The sequence below is a fragment of the Chanodichthys erythropterus genome, chromosome 12 (genome assembly GCF_024489055.1).
Source record: "Chanodichthys erythropterus isolate Z2021 chromosome 12, ASM2448905v1, whole genome shotgun sequence".
Classification (NCBI taxonomy): domain Eukaryota; kingdom Metazoa; phylum Chordata; class Actinopteri; order Cypriniformes; family Xenocyprididae; genus Chanodichthys; species Chanodichthys erythropterus.
Genome location: NC_090232.1, coordinates 11,260,437 through 11,280,091, shown reverse-complemented (window position 1 = coordinate 11,280,091; position 19,655 = coordinate 11,260,437). Strand labels below are relative to the sequence as shown.

Below are 19,655 nucleotides of genomic sequence, written 5' to 3'. Positions count from 1 at the left end.
CCAACTACTCAAGAGCAAGACCAGGGAATTAAAAACACTGTTTTTTCTTCTCCCCCTCTTACATATGCCTTTCAGGTTCAGGATGAAGCAGGTGAACATCGTGGGTTCGAGTCCCTTCAGTCAGCCCTCTCGTATGATGCAGACCCTGCAGTCTAGTCCAGATGTGGCCCCAGCAGATCTCATAGTTTTTTCTGCAAGTGAAACCAGTCTGAGGATTCGCTGGGAGGTGAGAAAGGGACAAAATCTCTCTCTCTCACACACATTTACACACACGCACACACACACACATACACACACACACACACACGCTTGTATATGTTGTTTGTGGGGACTCTCCATAGGTATAATGGTTTTTATACTCTGCAAATTGTATATTCTATCCCCCTACATTATACCTACCCATCACAGAAATATTTTGGATTATTTTGAATAAAAATAAAACACTGTTTAGTATGTCAATATGCACATTTGTGTCCTCATAAACCATACAAGAACACACAAACAGTCAAATTCACACCAAGTCCAGGTTTTCTACATGTAAATGTGATTTTGTGTTCTGCACTATACTGTTAAATTTATTTATTTATTTTTTGCTGGGGGGAGAAAAAAGACTTATTTTTGTTCAGCAATGATGGATTACATTTCTGAAGCATCATCTGACACTGAAGACTGGAGTAACAGCTGCTGAAAACATCAGCTTTTCCATATTTTTCATTAATGAACACAATATTGAATTATTTTCATTACTGTTACATAACGTTACAATAACGCTGCAATATATCCACATGGATTTTATGAAAATATTACATTAAAATATTGACATGATGACACAAGCAAGAGTTTTGAATCATTAAAATAAACGATTTGAATGAATTCATAAATAAAACTCAAATGCCATTTTATTGGCAAAGTCTACATCAGACATACAGTACATACATGATTAGAATTTTTTTTTTGGTAGTTTTTGAATATACCTTTCAATTTTTTTTTTTTTTTCTTATATCATTCCCTCTAACATTTATATGCCATTTATAAAAGCCAGTGAGCTTTGAAAGGTTTTCTTGCTGCATCAAAAGGAGGTGGATTTTTGTGTGAACATTATCATTAAAACTGGAGCACTCATTCAAATATAGCGATTTCTGTACTCTCAAACACACACAGAGATGGACACAAATACTGTCTGCTGCTCACTTTATAGGTGGGGGATATACTGGAAGAGGTTGACAGCTTATTTTTCCTGTCTGTTTTTCTGCTATCACAAGCCATAGTGTCTGTCAGTATCAGATGTAATTACTGTTATTTTCTCCTTCACTTCTTCTTTTTTTCCCCTCTCACCTTTTCAAAGCCTGAAGAGCGATCGAAGAATTTGAGTTGTAGAGGCACATAACATGAAAGCTGTCATTTCATAAGACAGGACTCCATTTAATCTAAAAAACGGCTTCAGCAAAACCTCCACTGGTCATAGTAACACATTTGTGGGGTCCTGGTGCCGAAAAAATGACCCTCAGGACATAATAGTGCTTAATGCAGTTCTTCACAAGTGCTGAAAATGAAAACAGTGACCTATAACCTCTTTTTTATGGATAGTAATTTATTACATTCGTAGTAAAACTTTCATGTAGCTGCCACTGAAGAAAAGGTTATTCTTGTACTGCTCCTCTGTCATTTACCAAGCAACCCAGGTTTGTTGAGTTTTAATGTCTTTAATGAGGAGAATTTAAACTGCAAGATGTATTTCATGAGCAGTTGCCCTGGAAATGCATTGAGCTTCAGAAGTATGCAGACAGCTACACTTATTAATTTTCACTTCTCATATTGAGGTGAACTACTGTAGCTAAAACATTCCACATGTACATTTTGCAAGCACAAAAACTTGACTCGTGTTCACTGTAGGCTCTCATAATCTAGTTTAACACAAATCTTTTTTTTTTGCCATCCAAGTTGCATCCACCACCAGCATTTTTGGTAATTTTCACAAAAATTTAATGGCCCCTAGAATATATTGTTGTATGACTGTCTAAATATGCAATGCAATATATCCAAATTATATATATTTTTTTTTTATCGACACTTGAATGTGGGTAAGTTTCATTCTGAACAAAAAAGCTGAGACAAACATATTTTTTGCTCCATTTTTGCCCATTTTGATCCAGAGATTCTGTACTCTTTCAGGCGATATATTATAGATTACCCTACCATATAACAGTGAAAACACAGAAAGCCAGAAAATAACATCAGTGGCTGGGAAGATTTTGTCTCATGAATGATGGAAAATTTCATCAATGGCAGAGAAAGAGTCAACCAGACTGAAAATAAAACAATGTGAAACAAGTTATGAACAAGCATATTGCTTTTTGTAACCAAGCAGTGAAAGCAGGAAAATTCCTTCAATGGTGGGAAAGAGTTGTCTCATAAATGATGGAAAATTTGTCAATGGCAGGGAAAGAGTTAAACAGACTGAAAAAAACAAAACAAAAACACTGTGAAACATGTTATCAACAAGCTTATCGCTGGTTGGAACCATGGCTAGTTAGAACAAAAACTCATATTTATATGAATGAGCTAGCTTTTAGTGTTTGTTTTATATAATATATATATATATATATATATATATATATATATATATATATATATATATATATATATATATATATATATATATATATATTGGGACAAGGCCATGTTTACCACTGTGTGGCATCCCCTCTTCTTTTTATAACGGTCTGCAAACGTCTGGGGACTGAGGAGACAAGTTGCTCAAGTTTAGGAATAGGAATGTTGTCCCATTCTTGTCTAATACAGGGTTCTAGTTGCTCAACTGTCTTAGGTCTTCTTCGTCGCATCTTCCTTTTTATGATGCACTAAATGTTTTCTATGGGTGAAAGATCTGGACTGCAGGCTGGCCATTTCAGTACCCGGATCCTTCTTCTATGCAGCCATGATGTTGTAATTGATGCAGTATGTGGTCTGGCATTGTCATGTTGTCATGTTGGAAAATGCAAGGTCTTCCCTGAAAGAGACGACGTCTGGATGGGAGCATATGTTGTTCTAGAACTTGGATATACCTTTCAGCATTGATGGTGCCTTTCCAGATGTGTAAGCTGCCCATGCCACACGCACTCATGCAACCCCATACCATCAGAGATGCAGGCTTCTGAACTGAGCGCTGATAACAACTTGGGTTGTCCATGTCCTCTTTAGTCCAGATGACATGGCGTCCCAGTTTTCCAAAAAGAATTTCAAATTTGGATTCGTCTGAACACAGAACAGTTTTCCACTTTGCCACAGTCCATTTTAAATGAGCATTGGCCCAGAGAAAACGCCATGCCTTTCTGGATCATGTTTAGATATGGCTTCTTTTTTGACCTATAGAGTTTTAGCCGGCAATGGCGAATGGCACGGTGGATTGTGTTCACCGACAATGTTTTCTGGATGTATTCCTGAACCCATGTTGTGATTTCCATTACTGTAGCATTCCTGTATGTGATGTCTAAGGGCAGGAAAATCACGGGCATCCAGTATGGTTTTCCGGCCTTGACCCTTACACACAGAGATTGTACCAGATTCTCTGAATCTTTGCATGATATTATGCACTGTAGATGATGATAACTTCAAACTATTTGCAATTTTTCTCTGAGAAACTCCTTTCTATTACACCACTTTTTTTCGCCGCAACATTGGGGGAATTGGTGATCCTCTGCCCATCTTGACTTCTGAGAGACACTGCCACTCTGAGAGGCTCTTTTTATACCCAATCATGTTGCCAACTGACCTAATAAGTTGCAAATTGGTCCTCCAGCTGTTCCTTATATGTACATTTAACTTTTCCGGCCTCTTATTGCTACCTGTCCCAACTTTTTTGGAATGTGTAGCTCTCATGAAATCCAAAATGAGCCAATATTTGGCATGACATTTCAAAATGTCTCACTTTTTAACATTTGATATGTTATCTATATTCTATTGTGAATAAAATATAAGTTTTTGAGATTTATAAACTATTGCATGCCTTTTTTATTCACAATTTGTACAGTGTCCCAACTTTTTTTGGAATCGGGTTTGTATCAGAACATGATATTGCAACCAACTAAAGATTATCAGCTTATTGTGGAGACCATAAGGACTGAAACATTGATTTAGCCCGTGTTTATGAAGTCACTTGCATTCGTCAACTAGCCAAAATCATTTTAATTGAAACGCTTCAAGCAGTCAATGTACCGAAGCTGTGAACATCATAAGGTTTCGAGTGTGCATTAAAGTACTAGGCGAGCAACCATGTGCAAACTCTTGGCATCTGATGCTGGAAAATGTCTCTGAGCCATGTGCCAATGTGCAACACACAGCTGAAGCAGGCGAGGAACTGAGCCGCATTACAGCCAATTTAAAATGTCATTTAATTTATGTTTATGAGGAGATTAAGGAACTTCCTTTCTGTTTGCTGCACACAATTTGACGCTTGTGAAAGTTTTCATTCATCCAGATCATCGTAGAACTTAGTCACTAGGAGTTCTAAAACATTCATTTCCAATTCCTGTTGAGTAAGATTAACATGCAGAAAATTAGTTAAACTATTTCAGCTCTTAAATTTCAGTACCAGACCAATATAATTGCCCAAAATGTGTTTGGACAACTTTAGTTTCTCTTAAAAAGTCTGATTTTATTACACTATCATTCAAAAGTGTGGGGTCGGTAAGATTTGTTTTTAATGTTTTTGAAAGAAGTGTCTTATATACCAAGGCAACATTTATTTGAAGATTACAGTATTATTCTTCAAAATAATGTTTTATAGCATTATACAGAAATATTATTACACTTTAAAATATATTAAAAATAGAAAATAGGTATTTTGAAATATTCTTCAGTGCCACATGATCCTTCAGAAATCATTCTAATATAGTGATTTGATTCTCAAGAAACATTTCTTATTACTATCAAAGTTAAAAACAGTTGTGCTGCTTAATATTTTTGTGGAAACTCATTTTTTTTTTTTCAGGATTCTTTAATAAAAAGTAATATGTTCAAAAGAACAGCATGTATTTGAAATATAAATATTTTGTAACAATCTGAAAGTCTTTAATGTCACTTTTAAACAATTTAATGCAATTTAAATTGAATCCAAACTTTTAGATGGTGGTGTATCTAATCTAATTTCATTGCATTAGACAGCAAAATATGCATGATTCCATTTTTTATTACTATTAAAATATATAAATATATACAATGCATTGTTTTTTTGTTGTTGTTGTTGTTTTATACAAATATCACTTGATTTGATATTTTGACATGGAATGAAATTCCTATATTTTATAAGTACCTGAAGTGTTACAAAAAAATGTGTATCCTGTCACACAGTTTGTTAGCCATTCTACTTAGAATCCAAATCATAATAAGTGTATCAGAATCTCTCCTGCCTCAATGTTTTCCTTCTTATCTTTTGTAGCCGCTTCCAGAGCGAGCTTATAACGGAAATCCTGAAAGTGTGGGTTACCGTGTACGTGCACAGAGAGCAGACGGGCTTGGGCAGCCCCGGATGGAGACGGTTTCTGACCGCCTGTCTCGAGAAGTGACAGTGGAGGGACTGGAGGAGTGGACGGAGTACGAGCTGAGCGTTCAGGCCTTCAACGGCATCGGGCCTGGACCCTGGAGCAGTCCTGTGCTGGGCAAAACTAAAGAGTCAGGTGACACATGCTTGCTTTAAATGCGGCTTCTCTGTTTTTAATTTTACACAAAATGAACGGTGTCACTTTACAATATGGTTCATTAGTTAACATTAGTTAACTACATTAGGTAACATGAACTAATAATGAACTGCACGTATGCAGCATTTATTAATCTTTGTTAATGTTAATTTCAACATTTACTATACATTACTAAAATCTTGTTAACATTAGTTAATGCACTGTGAACTAACATGAACAAACAATGAACAATATTGTATTTTCATTAATTAACGTTAACAAAGATTAGTAAACAATATCTATCTATCTATCTATCTATCTATCTATCTATCTATCTATCTATCTATCTATCTATCTATCTATCTATCTATCTATCTATCTATCTATCTATCTATCTATCTATCTATCTATCTATCTATCTATCTATCTATCTATCTATCTATCTATCTATCTATCTATCTATCTATCTATCTATCTATCTATCTATCTATCTATCTATCTATCCATCCCGAATAATCGGCTATTGGTATCCGAAAAGAAATTTAGTATCAGTGCATTTCTAGTTAATACATTAACTAATGTTTAACCATTGAACATTATTGTAAAGTGTTACCAATGTAACAATCAAAATAAATGATCAGTGAAGTTTATTTAAACTTTTAATGACATTTGTTCCTGCATTTGAGGAAAAGAAACTAAATATAGCTGATCATTGTGTCGATGCATTGTGGTCACATGTGTTTTATAATAAATAAAATATAAGACAGGTATTTACATATACATCTTATAAGATGTCAGTTGATTTTTATATGAATGCTGCAAGTTGCTGTGTTGCTTAGGAAATCTAAACAAGCTACAGTTTAGCCAGCATCTCGCTAGCCGATTTTTAGTCGCAGGCTTCATTTACATAGTCTTTGGAGACTCAGATGGAGTATTTGCCCGAGGCCACATCTCTCAGCGGGTGACCGTTAGCAGCCCCAGTGACTCCCTGCTGAGTAAATGATCCTGATGACCCTTAGACAACATAGAAAGTTTGAAATGATCAGAGGCAGCTGGTGGGGCGGACACTTGTGGCCTTGGCAGTGACCACTTACAGGTTTCAAACATCTGATTGTCCATTTATGGACAATTCTGGACCTTTTCTGTTCTTTGTGAGTCAATAGGCATTTTAAAACATCATGTTATAAAGAGTAATTTTAGTAGAAGATATGCTTTAGAACTAAGCATACATAGCAGAGACTTCTTTCAAAAACATCAAATATCTTACCGTTCCCAAACTTATAAACAGTAGTATACAAAATTGACTATAGAAATTTCCACAACTTTTTCATGACGTTTGAAGATTTTATACATTTTCAAGACTTGTCCAGTCCTAGAATATCACTCTGTAGAAATCCTTATCACACAGAAGAACCAACAAACTTGCTTGGATCATTTTCCTCAGTAAACTAACATTCACACACACATTTTTTTTTCTGCAGTTCCCATACACTTTACTACCAGAATAAGAAAGTGTCTTTGTGTTTATCAAATTAAAATCTTTTTTTCTCAATGAAGCTAAAGGAACAAATACACATTACACACATTCTCAGGGTAAAGCTTCGAAATGTATCCTAAATCAGTCCATTACACGTGTTTATGCTCACACAAGTTCTACTGTTCTTATTTCGGTGAGCTTCACATGACAGGAGATCAGAGAGAAATGTCAGAGGCTGTTGTTTAAGCTGTCAGCCCTCTTCTGTTTTTAATAAGTGAATGTGACAGACTCCAATAGAAGAGGGTGAGATTTCCGCAAAAATAGTCAGTAAACCTGACTGAAAGTAATGGTTTTGAGTTAGCTATTGAGGCCTTACTTGATAGAATTGTTTATTCCTATTATTATTAATGATAAATGTCACTATCGGTGTCTTTTATCATATTGTAGTTGTAATATGAGGAAGTGTTGTAAAATCACTGTAACAAACAGCCTTGAGTAGGTTTTTGCTTTTATATAAAATGGCTTTTTATATGGGTGTGTTTTCAGTTCCCTCTGGTGCCCCAGAAAATGTGACCACAGAAGCAATGAGCTCCACGAGTGTATTGGTCACCTGGGGTTTAGTCCCTGAGCACCAGAAGAATGGACACATCCTTGGTTACAAGGTACGGTTACTATATCAAAAGGAATGCTTTAAGACCCTTAAAATCCCCCATAGATTTAGCTGGAGAGTTCTGTCTGCCGAAACACTGCAGCATGGTGAATTTGTACTGTATATGGCAACATATAAGTGTAATAATTTTAAATTGCTTGTTTAGACAATTACAATTATTATTAACGTTCAGCCAAAAATGTAAATTCTGTCATAATTTACTCACCCTCATGTTGTTCTGAACCGATATCTCTTTGTTTCTCCTGTGGGACACAAAGGTATTTTGAAAAATGACATTGAAAAATGTTTTGTTTTGTGTTTTTTTTTTTGTTTCTTTTTTTTTTTTTTCATAGGTCAATGGGGTGCAAAATAGTATAGACAAAAAGACTCTTCAAAATATCTTTTGTTGTTGTTGTTGAAACATTCATCGAAATATCTTTTTTTTTTCTCCAGAAGAACACAAAACAACATGACATCCTTATCTAAATGATGACAGAATTATAATTTTTTGGGTGAATTATCGCTTAATGAAATTTTATAGATCTTATTATGAATGATTCATCCATATATAGATTTAATTTTCAATTTTCAATTTTTTTTTTTAACCTTGTAATGTTTAATCAAAATGTCATAACTTTTGGCGAAACGACACACTTCTCTCTGGACACACTTCTCACCTCTCCGATCATTTACCCCGATTAAACTCTAATTCAGATTTGCCTCCATCCAATCAACAACCAATGGATAGTGCCACGTCCTACATTTTTTCAGAACCTGTTACACTCAGATGTACGTCACAATATGGAAGAAAAGATTGCTACTTCCATTTCATTGAGACTTTAAATGTTAAGTTTTAAAATGTGCACAAAAAAATCCCATGGGCTTTCTTTGAAGGAGGAAGATGAGCCATATCCCCATGTAGGTACCAAGGCTCTTTTGATCTGGGAAATCAACTAGAATACCCTAACAACCACATAGCAGAACCACTCAGAAGCAACTCTGATGCACCATAGCAAAAAAGCATATGCAGTGCACTTCTACACATCTAATGTAATGTTTGTATCATGCGCCAGAGGCACTTTATACCACAAAGAGCTGGTTATATGCATATCTACAAACGTTCTTTCTCATGCTTTAATGCACATACATTCAGCCGAACATAGTTCACATTCAGTTCATTTTGAACACATCTGCAAACTGTGTTAAGCTATTGAAACCCATGTGCACTGTTGCTTGTATAAGGCTCTCTCAATTTTCTGCTTAGGCTGTGTAGAGTGACATGATGCAAGATCTTGAAATTGCTGAAACAGTTTTCCTTTTACAAACTGTCGGAAGCCAGTTGATAAAATGCTTAGTCTGTAAAAAGTGGGGGAAAATGAAATAACACAATTAATTATTGATCTCTTCTGAAGTCAGGACCTAAGTTATACAAAACTGATTGAACTGATATCTGAAGAAATAGTGATGTTTTCACGTGCAAAAGTTGTTGCTGCCATGCTAAGATTTGCTGTTGTTGCCGATTGCTATGTGGTTGCCTACTGACCCAGTTCAAAAGTCTCTATGATATTCTGATCTATGTTATCCTCCACCATGGGTTTGCTCAAATCCCCAACCTTAAAGGGATAGTTCACCCAAAAATAAAAATTATCCCATAATTCACTCACCTTCAAGCCGTCGTAGGTGTATATGATTTTATTTTAGCCAATCGGAGTTATATTAAAAAATATCCAGGCTCTTCCACGCTTTATAATGGAAGTCAAGTCAAGTCAAGTCAAATTTATTTATATAGCGCTTTTACAATTGGTAATTGTTTCAAAGCAGCTTTACATATTAGAAGCACAGAAAAAAAGGGAAGTGGAAGTGAATGGTACCATTTTTTTAAGCCCAAAAAAGCGCATCCATTCATTGTAAAAGTAATCCATACGGCTCCAGGGGGTTAGTAAATGCCTTCTGAAGCAAAGCATTTTTGAAAGAAAAATATCCATAATTATAACTTTATTAACTGTAATCACTAGCTTCCCGTAACCGCCATCCTTGCGTTCACGAGAGAGTCGAGTTCCAGTGTATGACATCCCACTCAGCACAAGAACTCCGCAGCGGATTGGCTGCAGAGGTATCGTGGCTTCTGGACCGTATCCGCGAATGGACCCGTATCGGCGTCTACTTGCGTGCAGTTACAGATCCGCAATGAAGGCGGATCGCGGACCCGCTGTGGCTCCGCGCTGCATCCGCTCCGCATCCGAGATTAAAACCTTACCTCCGTGGCGGGTCCGTTTGGGACCCGCAAATTGATACAACCGTTAAAGTAAAGGCGCGTGCGCGTCCACGGATCCGACATGGGTCCGCTCAGGATCTACTGATTGACAGTACAATTTAAGTCGTCAAACCTGCATGACTGTCACATTCTTCTTGGCACTGCCCAGAAGATCAGCTCTGCCTCCGGGCCTGGCCAAAACGAATGTGACAGTCATGCGGGTTTGACGACTTGAATGCGGATCCGCCTAGGAGTCTCCTGCTGTGTGGGATAGGGCATAGCATAAGCTTAAGTGAGATTAGACGTCTCTCGCGGTTCAAACAAATATGGCTGGCCAACAAACTCAAGCTCCTCCGACATTTCTCTTTAAAAATTCTGATTTTAGACTTCTAATTCATGACCGGTGTTTTGTTTTGCTCTATCCTCTGCGCTTCCCCGTTAGTCAATACGTCATGCGTCAGGTCAGTACACAAGTACACTCTTTCGCTGAAACTCTACTCACGTACAGAAGCCAGTAATTCTATTTAATAAAATTATAAATATGGGTATTTTTCTTTTAAAAAGGCATCGCTTTGCTTCAGAAGGCCTTTATTAACCCCTTGAGCTGTATGGATTACTTTTATGATGGATGGATGCACTTTTTGCACTTAAAAAAATGGTACCATTCACTCGCATTTTAAAGCTTGGAAGAGCCAGGATACTTTTAATATAACTCTGATTGTGTTTGGCTGAAAGAAGAAAGACATATACTCCTAGGATCGCTTGAGGGTGAGTAAATTACGGGATAATTTTCATTTTTGAGTGAACTATCCCTTTAAGTATAAGTAATAGTAATTAGCAGTTAGCATACACTACTGCACACTGTATGGTAGTTGTTGTTGATTTTAAAGTGTTCTTACACTCTATAGCACATCAAATCTGTTTCCATGTGACCTATATTTCCCTTTATCTCTAGGTATTATACAGAGAAAAAGATTCTGAGCAGGCTCCCCAGGTCCAGCTGGTGAACGGGAACCAGACTCACTTGCTTCTTTTAAGGAACCTTGGCAAGTTCATCCTGTACGAGGTCCAGGTGCTCGCATTTACACGTGTCGGAGATGGACCACCCAGCCTCCCCCCCACAGTTGAGAGAACCAAGGATGATGGTAGGCAACCAATAAAATCAATGCATCGCCCACTGAGCAACATGCATCATCTAATTCTTCAGATGTTCCCACTGGTTATGACAAATCGTGCACGCATAATAAAAGCAAAAATAAATGTTCACACACACATTGGGTCAAAATTAGACTTTGAGTGAAAGCTACCCATTTAGCAGATGTTCCTTCACACACTCACACACCAGTACACACGCACACACATTCATAATGGTAGCTCTAAGTTATGTCTTGCTTCATGCTCTGGTGGTTTCCAGCTGTGCCCGACATTCAGACTGGCATTACCTCCCACGTGGCTCTAGACACAGATAAACACACATGCATATTCGCTCAAACACTCGCCTGGCCTCCTGGTGCCCCCACTGCATGAAACCTCATCCTGCATCACTGCATCGCTTGAGTCACCTGTCTGAACCACCTCTCACTCACTCATAGAAAAGAAAAATCACTAATGAGATCTCAATTTGTTCCCAGACATCAGTGACATTAAATGGTGACTACATTTTAGATATTTCTTTGGAGAGAAAGACCCCAGTATTCTCACATCCATCTCCCGTTTCTCATTAGGGACACAAACTGTGCTTGCATTTGACAAAATCAGCAAATGAAAGTCAGAGATTCCAAGCTGTATGGGCACATTTATTTTATGGCCCATTTAAAAGCCTTCTCAGCTCTGTAATTAGCAATTATAAAAATGTCCTTGTAATACAGTAAAGCACTCACTCATTTTGTTTGCTAAAAAATAACTTACATTTTTCAATATTTAACCACTATAATTATTTTAATTATTGTATTCATAATAATTTTATTTATATTAATACTGTTTGGTAACTAGTAAGTAAAGTTGGATGACAAAATTTGATGTTGGCTTGACATAGCCAGGTCTTAAAGTTTAAAATGTTTAGCATATTTCTAGCATGATTTAACATGTCGCTAACCTATTTTAGCATGTTTGCTAGCATGGATTAGCATGTTAACATATTTAAACATTTTACTAGCATGTTTTAACACTTTGCTAGCATGATGTTACACATCGCTAACATGTTTTACCACACTGCTAGCATTAATTAGCATGTATGCTAACATGTTTTAACACGTTGTTAGCATGAATTAGCATGTTTTAAAACTACTAGCATCATTAAACCTATTGCTAGCATGTTTTAACACTTATGCTATAAACATGCTAAAAATGTTAGCAGTTTTAAAATGCTGCTAAAATGAATTAGCATGTTGTTAACATGATTTAACACATTGCTAGCATGTTTTAGCACATGAATTAATATGTTTTAACGTGTTGCTAGCATGAACTAGCATGTTTTAACACTTTGCTAGCATGAAATAGTATGTTGTTAAAATGTTTAAGCACTTTGCTAGCATGATTTAGTATGTTTTACCACATTTCTAACATTTTTAGCACAATGATAACATGATTTAATGCTTCGGTAGCATGAATTAGTAGTTAACACATTGCTACAGAGCCCCGCATATGACATGCAAGAAAAAAATTTATATTGTGTGCACAATTTACTATTTCGTTCCCTCGATTTATAAATGATGTGCATGATTTATAAATAGAAAGACAAAATAGTATATTGTGCCTACGATTTAGTAAATCGAGGGAATGAATTAGTAAATTGTGTGCACGATTTAGCCTACTATTTTTTTTTTTTTTTTTTTTTGCATGTCATGTCCAGGGCTCTGTACATTGCTAACATGATTTATCATGTTGCTGACATGTTTTAGCATATTGCTAGCATGAATTACCATGTTGTTAGCATGAATTAGCATGTTGTAAGCATGTCCTAAGCTAGTTGCTATGCTTTGTGATATCTACCAGTGATAGATATGTAGTGGATGAAGATTAAATACTACATTAGAGTGATTGTAGCTTTGTCAAGCCAACATAATTATATATTAATCATTTTATTTATAATTTATTTATAATTATTAATTACAATAAAAAAAAAATGATGAATTCAATGGATTAAATATTATTTTGTATTTTTACTACAATAGGTATTACTACAATTGTTTTACAAATTTACTGTGAAATTATTACTGAATTATTATTTTTCACATTGCAGTAATGACAATAAGATGTTTTTCAAATTATGGAGGAAAATGTGCTTAGTTATCATGAAACTAATGCCAAAATGAAAGAAAAAAAAAAAGACTTAATAGATGAAAAAAAATAGACTTCTTTTGAATTTGGAGTGAAATATGGGACAGGCATTTCTTGACAGTTTTCATGAGATTCAACCAAGTGGGAACCTCATTAAGTCTCTTGAGATATAAAAGAGCAACCTCTGAGCAATAAAATTTCCTTCGGGAAGCTTCTCTCAAAAATACTGTACGAGCTCACATTTTTGCATTTATATATCCACAGCACAGGGAAGTAAGCGCTGCCATCTTCCCCTTTGAAATGAGTGAGAGTGTTCATATGTGGACTGTGGAGTCTTGCCAGCGGAATGACAAATGCCCTCTTTCTGTCATTTTTCTTAATCGGCTCAATGGAGCAACATTCATTCGGAAATGTACAGGGATACCAGGGATACCAGATACTGGAATGTCTATGTGATTATTCTCTACACACACTGACTCAAACACACACACATACACACACACATACATCAGAACTAGTGGATTACCAGCGCTGTTGGCCTAGTGTCCACTGGCAGAGTTAAATGTGTTTGATGAGGGATTATGAATCACTAATATTTATATTTATGGATTTAAGGAATTAGAAGTTTACGGCGAGACTTTGTGTGTGTGAAGAGATTAAAATGTCATATTTATCATGTCCAAGATAAAAGCTTGGTCCCACAAACAGATGTTTTGAAGTGTTTGAAATATGTTCTACATTTAAAGAAATCAGAATGTGGACTACAGTAATCTGTTTTAAATACCTTTTTCGACTGTGTTTCCTCTCTCACCCTCTCTCTCTTCTCTCCAGTTCCTGGTCCGCCTGTCAGGTTGGTGTTTCCAGAAGTGCGTCTCACATCTGTCAGGGTCGTCTGGCAACCTCCCTCAGAGCCAAACGGTATCATTATGGGTAAGAGAACATAAATGTTATACAGCCAGCCATGCACACATTTACCTAGCTATATAAATGAGGACTTCTGTTGTTTTAAAGGGGACATATTATGCAAAATTCACTTTTATAAGGTGTTTGATCACACATGTGTGTCCACAGTGTGTAAATAATCAGCCTAATGGCTGCCTATTAGCAAACATACCGCCCTGAGAGAGCCGCAGCAGTCCGCCATTTCTGTTTCCTCACTGAAGCATCTGGAGATATACAATATCTGCTCCAAAATAAAAAAAAAAAACATTACAAATGTTCTGTTATTGGATGTACCAGTGAACACAAGAGTCTCCATAGACATTGTGGTTGAACTTCTTTTATGAAGAAAATGTGCTGAGGAAAGTCGATAAAGTGTTATATATTTGCTGAAATCATTTTACACTTTACACTTACACATTTTAACACTTGATTTTAACAATGTAAGGGTGAACACTGTTACTGACATTCATTATTTTGGCTGCGTGAGATTCTCCAGTTTTGTTGTTGTCGAAGTGCGAGCTGTTAAAGCTCCACCCTATTCTGGAAAGGGGGCCGGGAGCAGCAGATCATTTGCATTTAAAGGGATGCACACAAAAATGGCGTGTTTTTGCTTGCACCCAAATAGGGGCAAATTTGACAAGCTATAATAAATGATCTGTGGGGTATTTTGAGCTAAAACTTCACAGACTCATTCTGGGGACACCAGAGACTTGTGAAAAGGGGCATAATAGGTCTCCTTTAATACATTTAATATAATATTTTAATACAAAAATAAATACATTTAGGATATCATTGATGTCTCTGTTCTGTTGTTTTTATATAAAGCTACAGTGATCAGCATAAATGAGTTGAAAATTAACATTTTAAACAATATCTCAATGAACACAAAAACTATTTCCAAAATGTTGACAAGACTAAGTTTTATATAAAATCTGTTTAACTTATAACATGAAAGTAAGGTTAATAATAACTAAATCTAATATAACTTAGAGAAAAAAAAATTCAGTTTTACTCAAATTAGGGTGATGCAAATGAGTACACCCCACTGAAAGTCTCTGGAGCAAAGCTGAATTTTAGACTACAAATGTCTAATTATTCATTACACAGGTTTCCAGCAGCAGTTGACTATAAAAGGGTGTTAAAGCCCCTTCCTATTTCATGCTGTCAGCAATGGCTCCACATGGAAAAGAAATGTCACAAGACCTGAGAAAGAAAATAATTTCTTTACACCAGAAAGGTGAAGGCTACAAGAAGATCAGCTTTACTTATCAGTTACTTATCAGCAAAGCTTTACTTATCAGTCAGAATACTGAAGCAAAAGTGGTACAAAAATTTTAAAAAGATGGAACTGCAACTATCTCACAGAGACGTCCAGGTCGTCCACGGAAGTTAACACCTCGACAGGAGCGTCTTCTGATGAGAAGGGTTGAAGAAAATCGGCATGCAAGTTCACTGCAGTTATCTAAAGAAGTAGAAAGCCAAACCGGGCTGACTATTTCCCATAACACACTACGGTGTACACTGCAGAGGAATGGCATGCATGGGTGCCGTCCACAAAAGAAGCCTCTCCTAAAGCCCAGGCACAAAAAAGCCCGCCTAGAGTTTGCCAGGGCCCATGCTGACAAAGATGAAGACTACTGGGACTCTATACTCTGGAGTGATGAGACCAAGATAAATGTCTTTGGAACGCAAAGGTGAAGAATACAAAGAAAAATGCATGGTGCCTACAGTAAAATATGGTGGTGGCAGTGTCCTTATGTGGGGCTGCATGAGTGCTGCTGGTGTCGATAGATAGATGTTGCAAAATGCCGCCAACTTGTTCATTCCATGCCTAGAAGACTTGGTGCTGTCATTAAAAATCATGGAGGCCATACAAAGTACTAGATGTAGTAGTTTTTGTTGTGGGGTGTACTCATTTTTGCATCGCCCTAATTTGAGTAAAACTGAAAAATGTTTAATCTAAGTGATATTATTAACCTTACTTTCATGTTATAAGTTAAACAGATGTTATATTAAGCTTAGTCTTGTCAACATTTTGGAAATTGTTTTTGTGTTCATTGAGATATTGTTTAAAATGTTACTTTTCAAAGGTGGTGTGCTCATTTACACTGAGCACTGTATATAAGTACTCATATCTTTGTAAAGGTTACAAGAATGTAATTGGTCTGCAGTAAAAATGCTGTTTAAGACCTTAAAGAAAGTCTGTTTGTTCCCATTGTGCCCTGAGCCATTTGAAATGGTATTATTGCAAGGACATGCTGTGTATTGCATTGTATCTGTGTGTGTTATGAGATTTTGTGTATTGGGATTTCAACCGTGTATTGAGATTAAACCGCCTCAGTTTTGCCGTTATCAAGATTACAGGCCGCACTGCTGCACAGCTATAGATGACTGGATTATGGACACTTAACCACCCATGATGGATCATATAATCCCTTAATAGTGATAGAAATGTGAAGCCTCTTTACCTCGGATGATCTCTTGCCTTCTGTCTCTTTTCTACACATACTCGCACACAGAGCTCTCTGCTGATTGGATCAATCGTTCCCTGTAGGATTGAGCGAAATAAACCAAAAATCTTCAATCAGAGCAGAGCTGTCAGGTTTCCAGCACTCATTTTATCCTCTCAAATCTTTGTAATATATTTTATACGTGAGGATACGCAGATAATGTGACTTTCACACATTACTTTCAAGGGGTCTTTCATTCTTCTGTGTTGATTTTCCTCAACAGCAGTCAGTTACGCTCGCAATTACTGTACTTTTGACTGTACGGTGTGAATGAGGCGTCGATGCATTTAAGTGACCTTGGAGGCATTTCAGATAGCAAACCTATAAACTGATTAAATACAGATCATTAAATCAAATCATCATCAGTACACTGCATAAAATCTTTTTTCTTAATGGAGTAGATCACCTAGAAATTAAAACTCTGGTATCATTTACTCACCTATGAGCATTTTTCTCAGATTTTTGAAGAATAAGAATAAGAATAAAAAATAATTTTGAAGAATAATAAAAATAATAGCTTCTTAAAAGTATTCTATAAGTGGTTTATATGACTTGTGCGCTATAAGTCTTCTGCAGTAAGACATTTTTTTTATCTAGAAAAAATGTATCATGGTTTCCACAAAAATAATAAGCAGCACAGCTGTTTTCAAAAATGTGAACTGTCGTGTATAGTGTGTGTGTTTGTGTATATATATATATATATATATATATATATATATATATATATATACACACACACTTTAAGCCCAGTTCATTAGAGGCTTTTTATTGTACCACGTGAGAGCCTTGGAAGTATTTTGTCTACATAGTGTTTTCAAAAATATCATTTTTTTAATACATATCGATACTGAAATATCTGAAACACTTCCAATACTAATTTTCTGCAGAACAGATAGACGATACCAGCTCTGACAGCGAGTTGACACACAAACCCACCTTCCCTCTCTGACTCGTTTCATTTGCTCCGAATGAATATTTATGGTGTTGCAGGGCTTGAATTACAGCATGGGATTGTGTGTATTGCCCATAACTTTACTCATTCCCACAGATTTAGTGCTCGCACCCAAAGTCTCAGTACTAAATTGAATTATTTTTCACTGCTTATTGTGCTTAAACAATCTAAAAAACACAAAAATGCCGAATAGCTACAACACATCCACATACAAAATAACACAAAAAAGATCTGATTTTCAAAACAAAATGGCTTACCTGTTACAGAATGAGATGGAGACTCCTGCGCTTGGAATTGAACGGTTTTGCCGTAACCTGCAGACTGATGGACGGGTTCTCTCCCACATCAATGCAAATTTTTAAAAGGTTTTTTTAGAGAATTTTGATTAAACATCGCTGTTGTTTTTTTGTTTGTTATCATATTAAAATCCATGAAACAATACTTTTGTACAATGGGGGGCCTGTTCATCATAGTGTGCGGGCCTATGCCCCTCAGGCCTGTCCGTTGGCTACACCCCTGGTATATTGTATGCTAAACGTGTCATGCATCATAATCTGCATATGTTGTTGTTGTTTTATTGCAGTGTAACTTTTATTATAGCTCCTAAATGAGTTTTAGTAATAATGTATTGAAAGCGAGAGCCTGTTGGTGAATATTGATTGGTGGAATGAGGACTCTCTGGTGCCTCTTTTTGCTCTGTCATTTAATATCTCTTTTTCTCTCTCTTTGTCAGTATCTTTCTCACACATTATCATTCTCTTTTATTCATCACTCTCTTTCTCTTGTTCTCTGTCAGGTTCTCTGCCTCTTTCATTTCTCTCATATTTTTTTATTTCTTTCTGTCTCATATTTGCATTGATTTATATACAGGTGCTTGTCATATAATTAGAATATCATCAAAAAGTTGATTTATTTCACTAATTCCATTCAAAAAGTAAAACTTGTATATTATATTCATTCATTACACACAGACTGATATATTTCAAATGTTTGTTTGATGATTATAACTGACAACTAAGGAAAATCCCAAATTCAGTATCTCAGAAAATTAGAATATTGTGAAAAGGTTCAATATTGAAGACACCTGGTGCCACACTCTAATCAGCTAATTAACTCAAAACACCTGCAAAGGCCTTTAAATGTCTCTCAGTCTAGTTCTGTAGGCCAGTGTTCCCAACCCTGTTCCTGGAGGCACACCAACACTGCACATTTTGCATGTCTCCTTTGTCTGACACACCCATTTTAGGTCTTGGGGTCTGTTGTGAAACAAAACCCATTAAAAATGTGGGTGAGATTCACAAAGAGTGGACTGCAGCTGGAGTCAGTGCTTCAAGAACCACTACGCACAGACGTATGCAAGACATGGGTTTCAGCTGTCGCATTCCTTGTGTCAAGCCACTCTTGAACAACAGACAGCGTCAGAAGCGTCTCACCTGGGCTAAAGACAAAAAGGACTAGACTGCTGCTGAGTGGTCCAAAGTTATGATCTCTGATGAAAGTAAATTTTGCATTTCCTTTGGAAATCAGGGTCCCAGAGTCTGGAGGAAGAGAGGAGAGGCACACAATACACGGTGCTTGAGGTCCAATGTAAAGTTTCCACAGTCAGTGATGGTTTGGGGTGCGATGTCATCTGCTGGTGTTGGTCCACTGTGTTTTCTGAGGTCCAAGGTCAACGCAGCCGTATACCAGGAAGTTTTAGAGCACTTCATGCTTCCTGCTGCTGACCAACTTTATGGAGATGCAGATTTAATTTTCCTATAGGACTTGGCATCTGCATACAGTGCCAAAGCTACCAGTACCTGGTTTAAGGACCATGGTATCCCTGTTCTTAATTGGCCAGCAAACTCATCTGACCTTAACCCCATAGAAAACCTATGGGGTATTGTGAAGAGGAAGATGCGATATGCCAGACCCAAC

General features: G+C 36.6%; 1 protein-coding gene across 1 annotated transcript in view; it reads left to right on the top strand.

The window, feature by feature from the left end:
- sdk1b (sidekick cell adhesion molecule 1b) overlaps nt 1-19,655 on the top strand; it is a 296,151-nt gene that overhangs the window by 242,382 nt on the left and 34,114 nt on the right. The window contains exons 25-29 of the mRNA XM_067403334.1: nt 76-226; nt 5,438-5,675; nt 7,699-7,814; nt 11,011-11,200; nt 14,166-14,264. Coding sequence (XP_067259435.1) covers nt 76-226; nt 5,438-5,675; nt 7,699-7,814; nt 11,011-11,200; nt 14,166-14,264 — 794 coding nt within the window. The remainder of the gene's footprint in view (nt 1-75; nt 227-5,437; nt 5,676-7,698; nt 7,815-11,010; nt 11,201-14,165; nt 14,265-19,655) is intronic.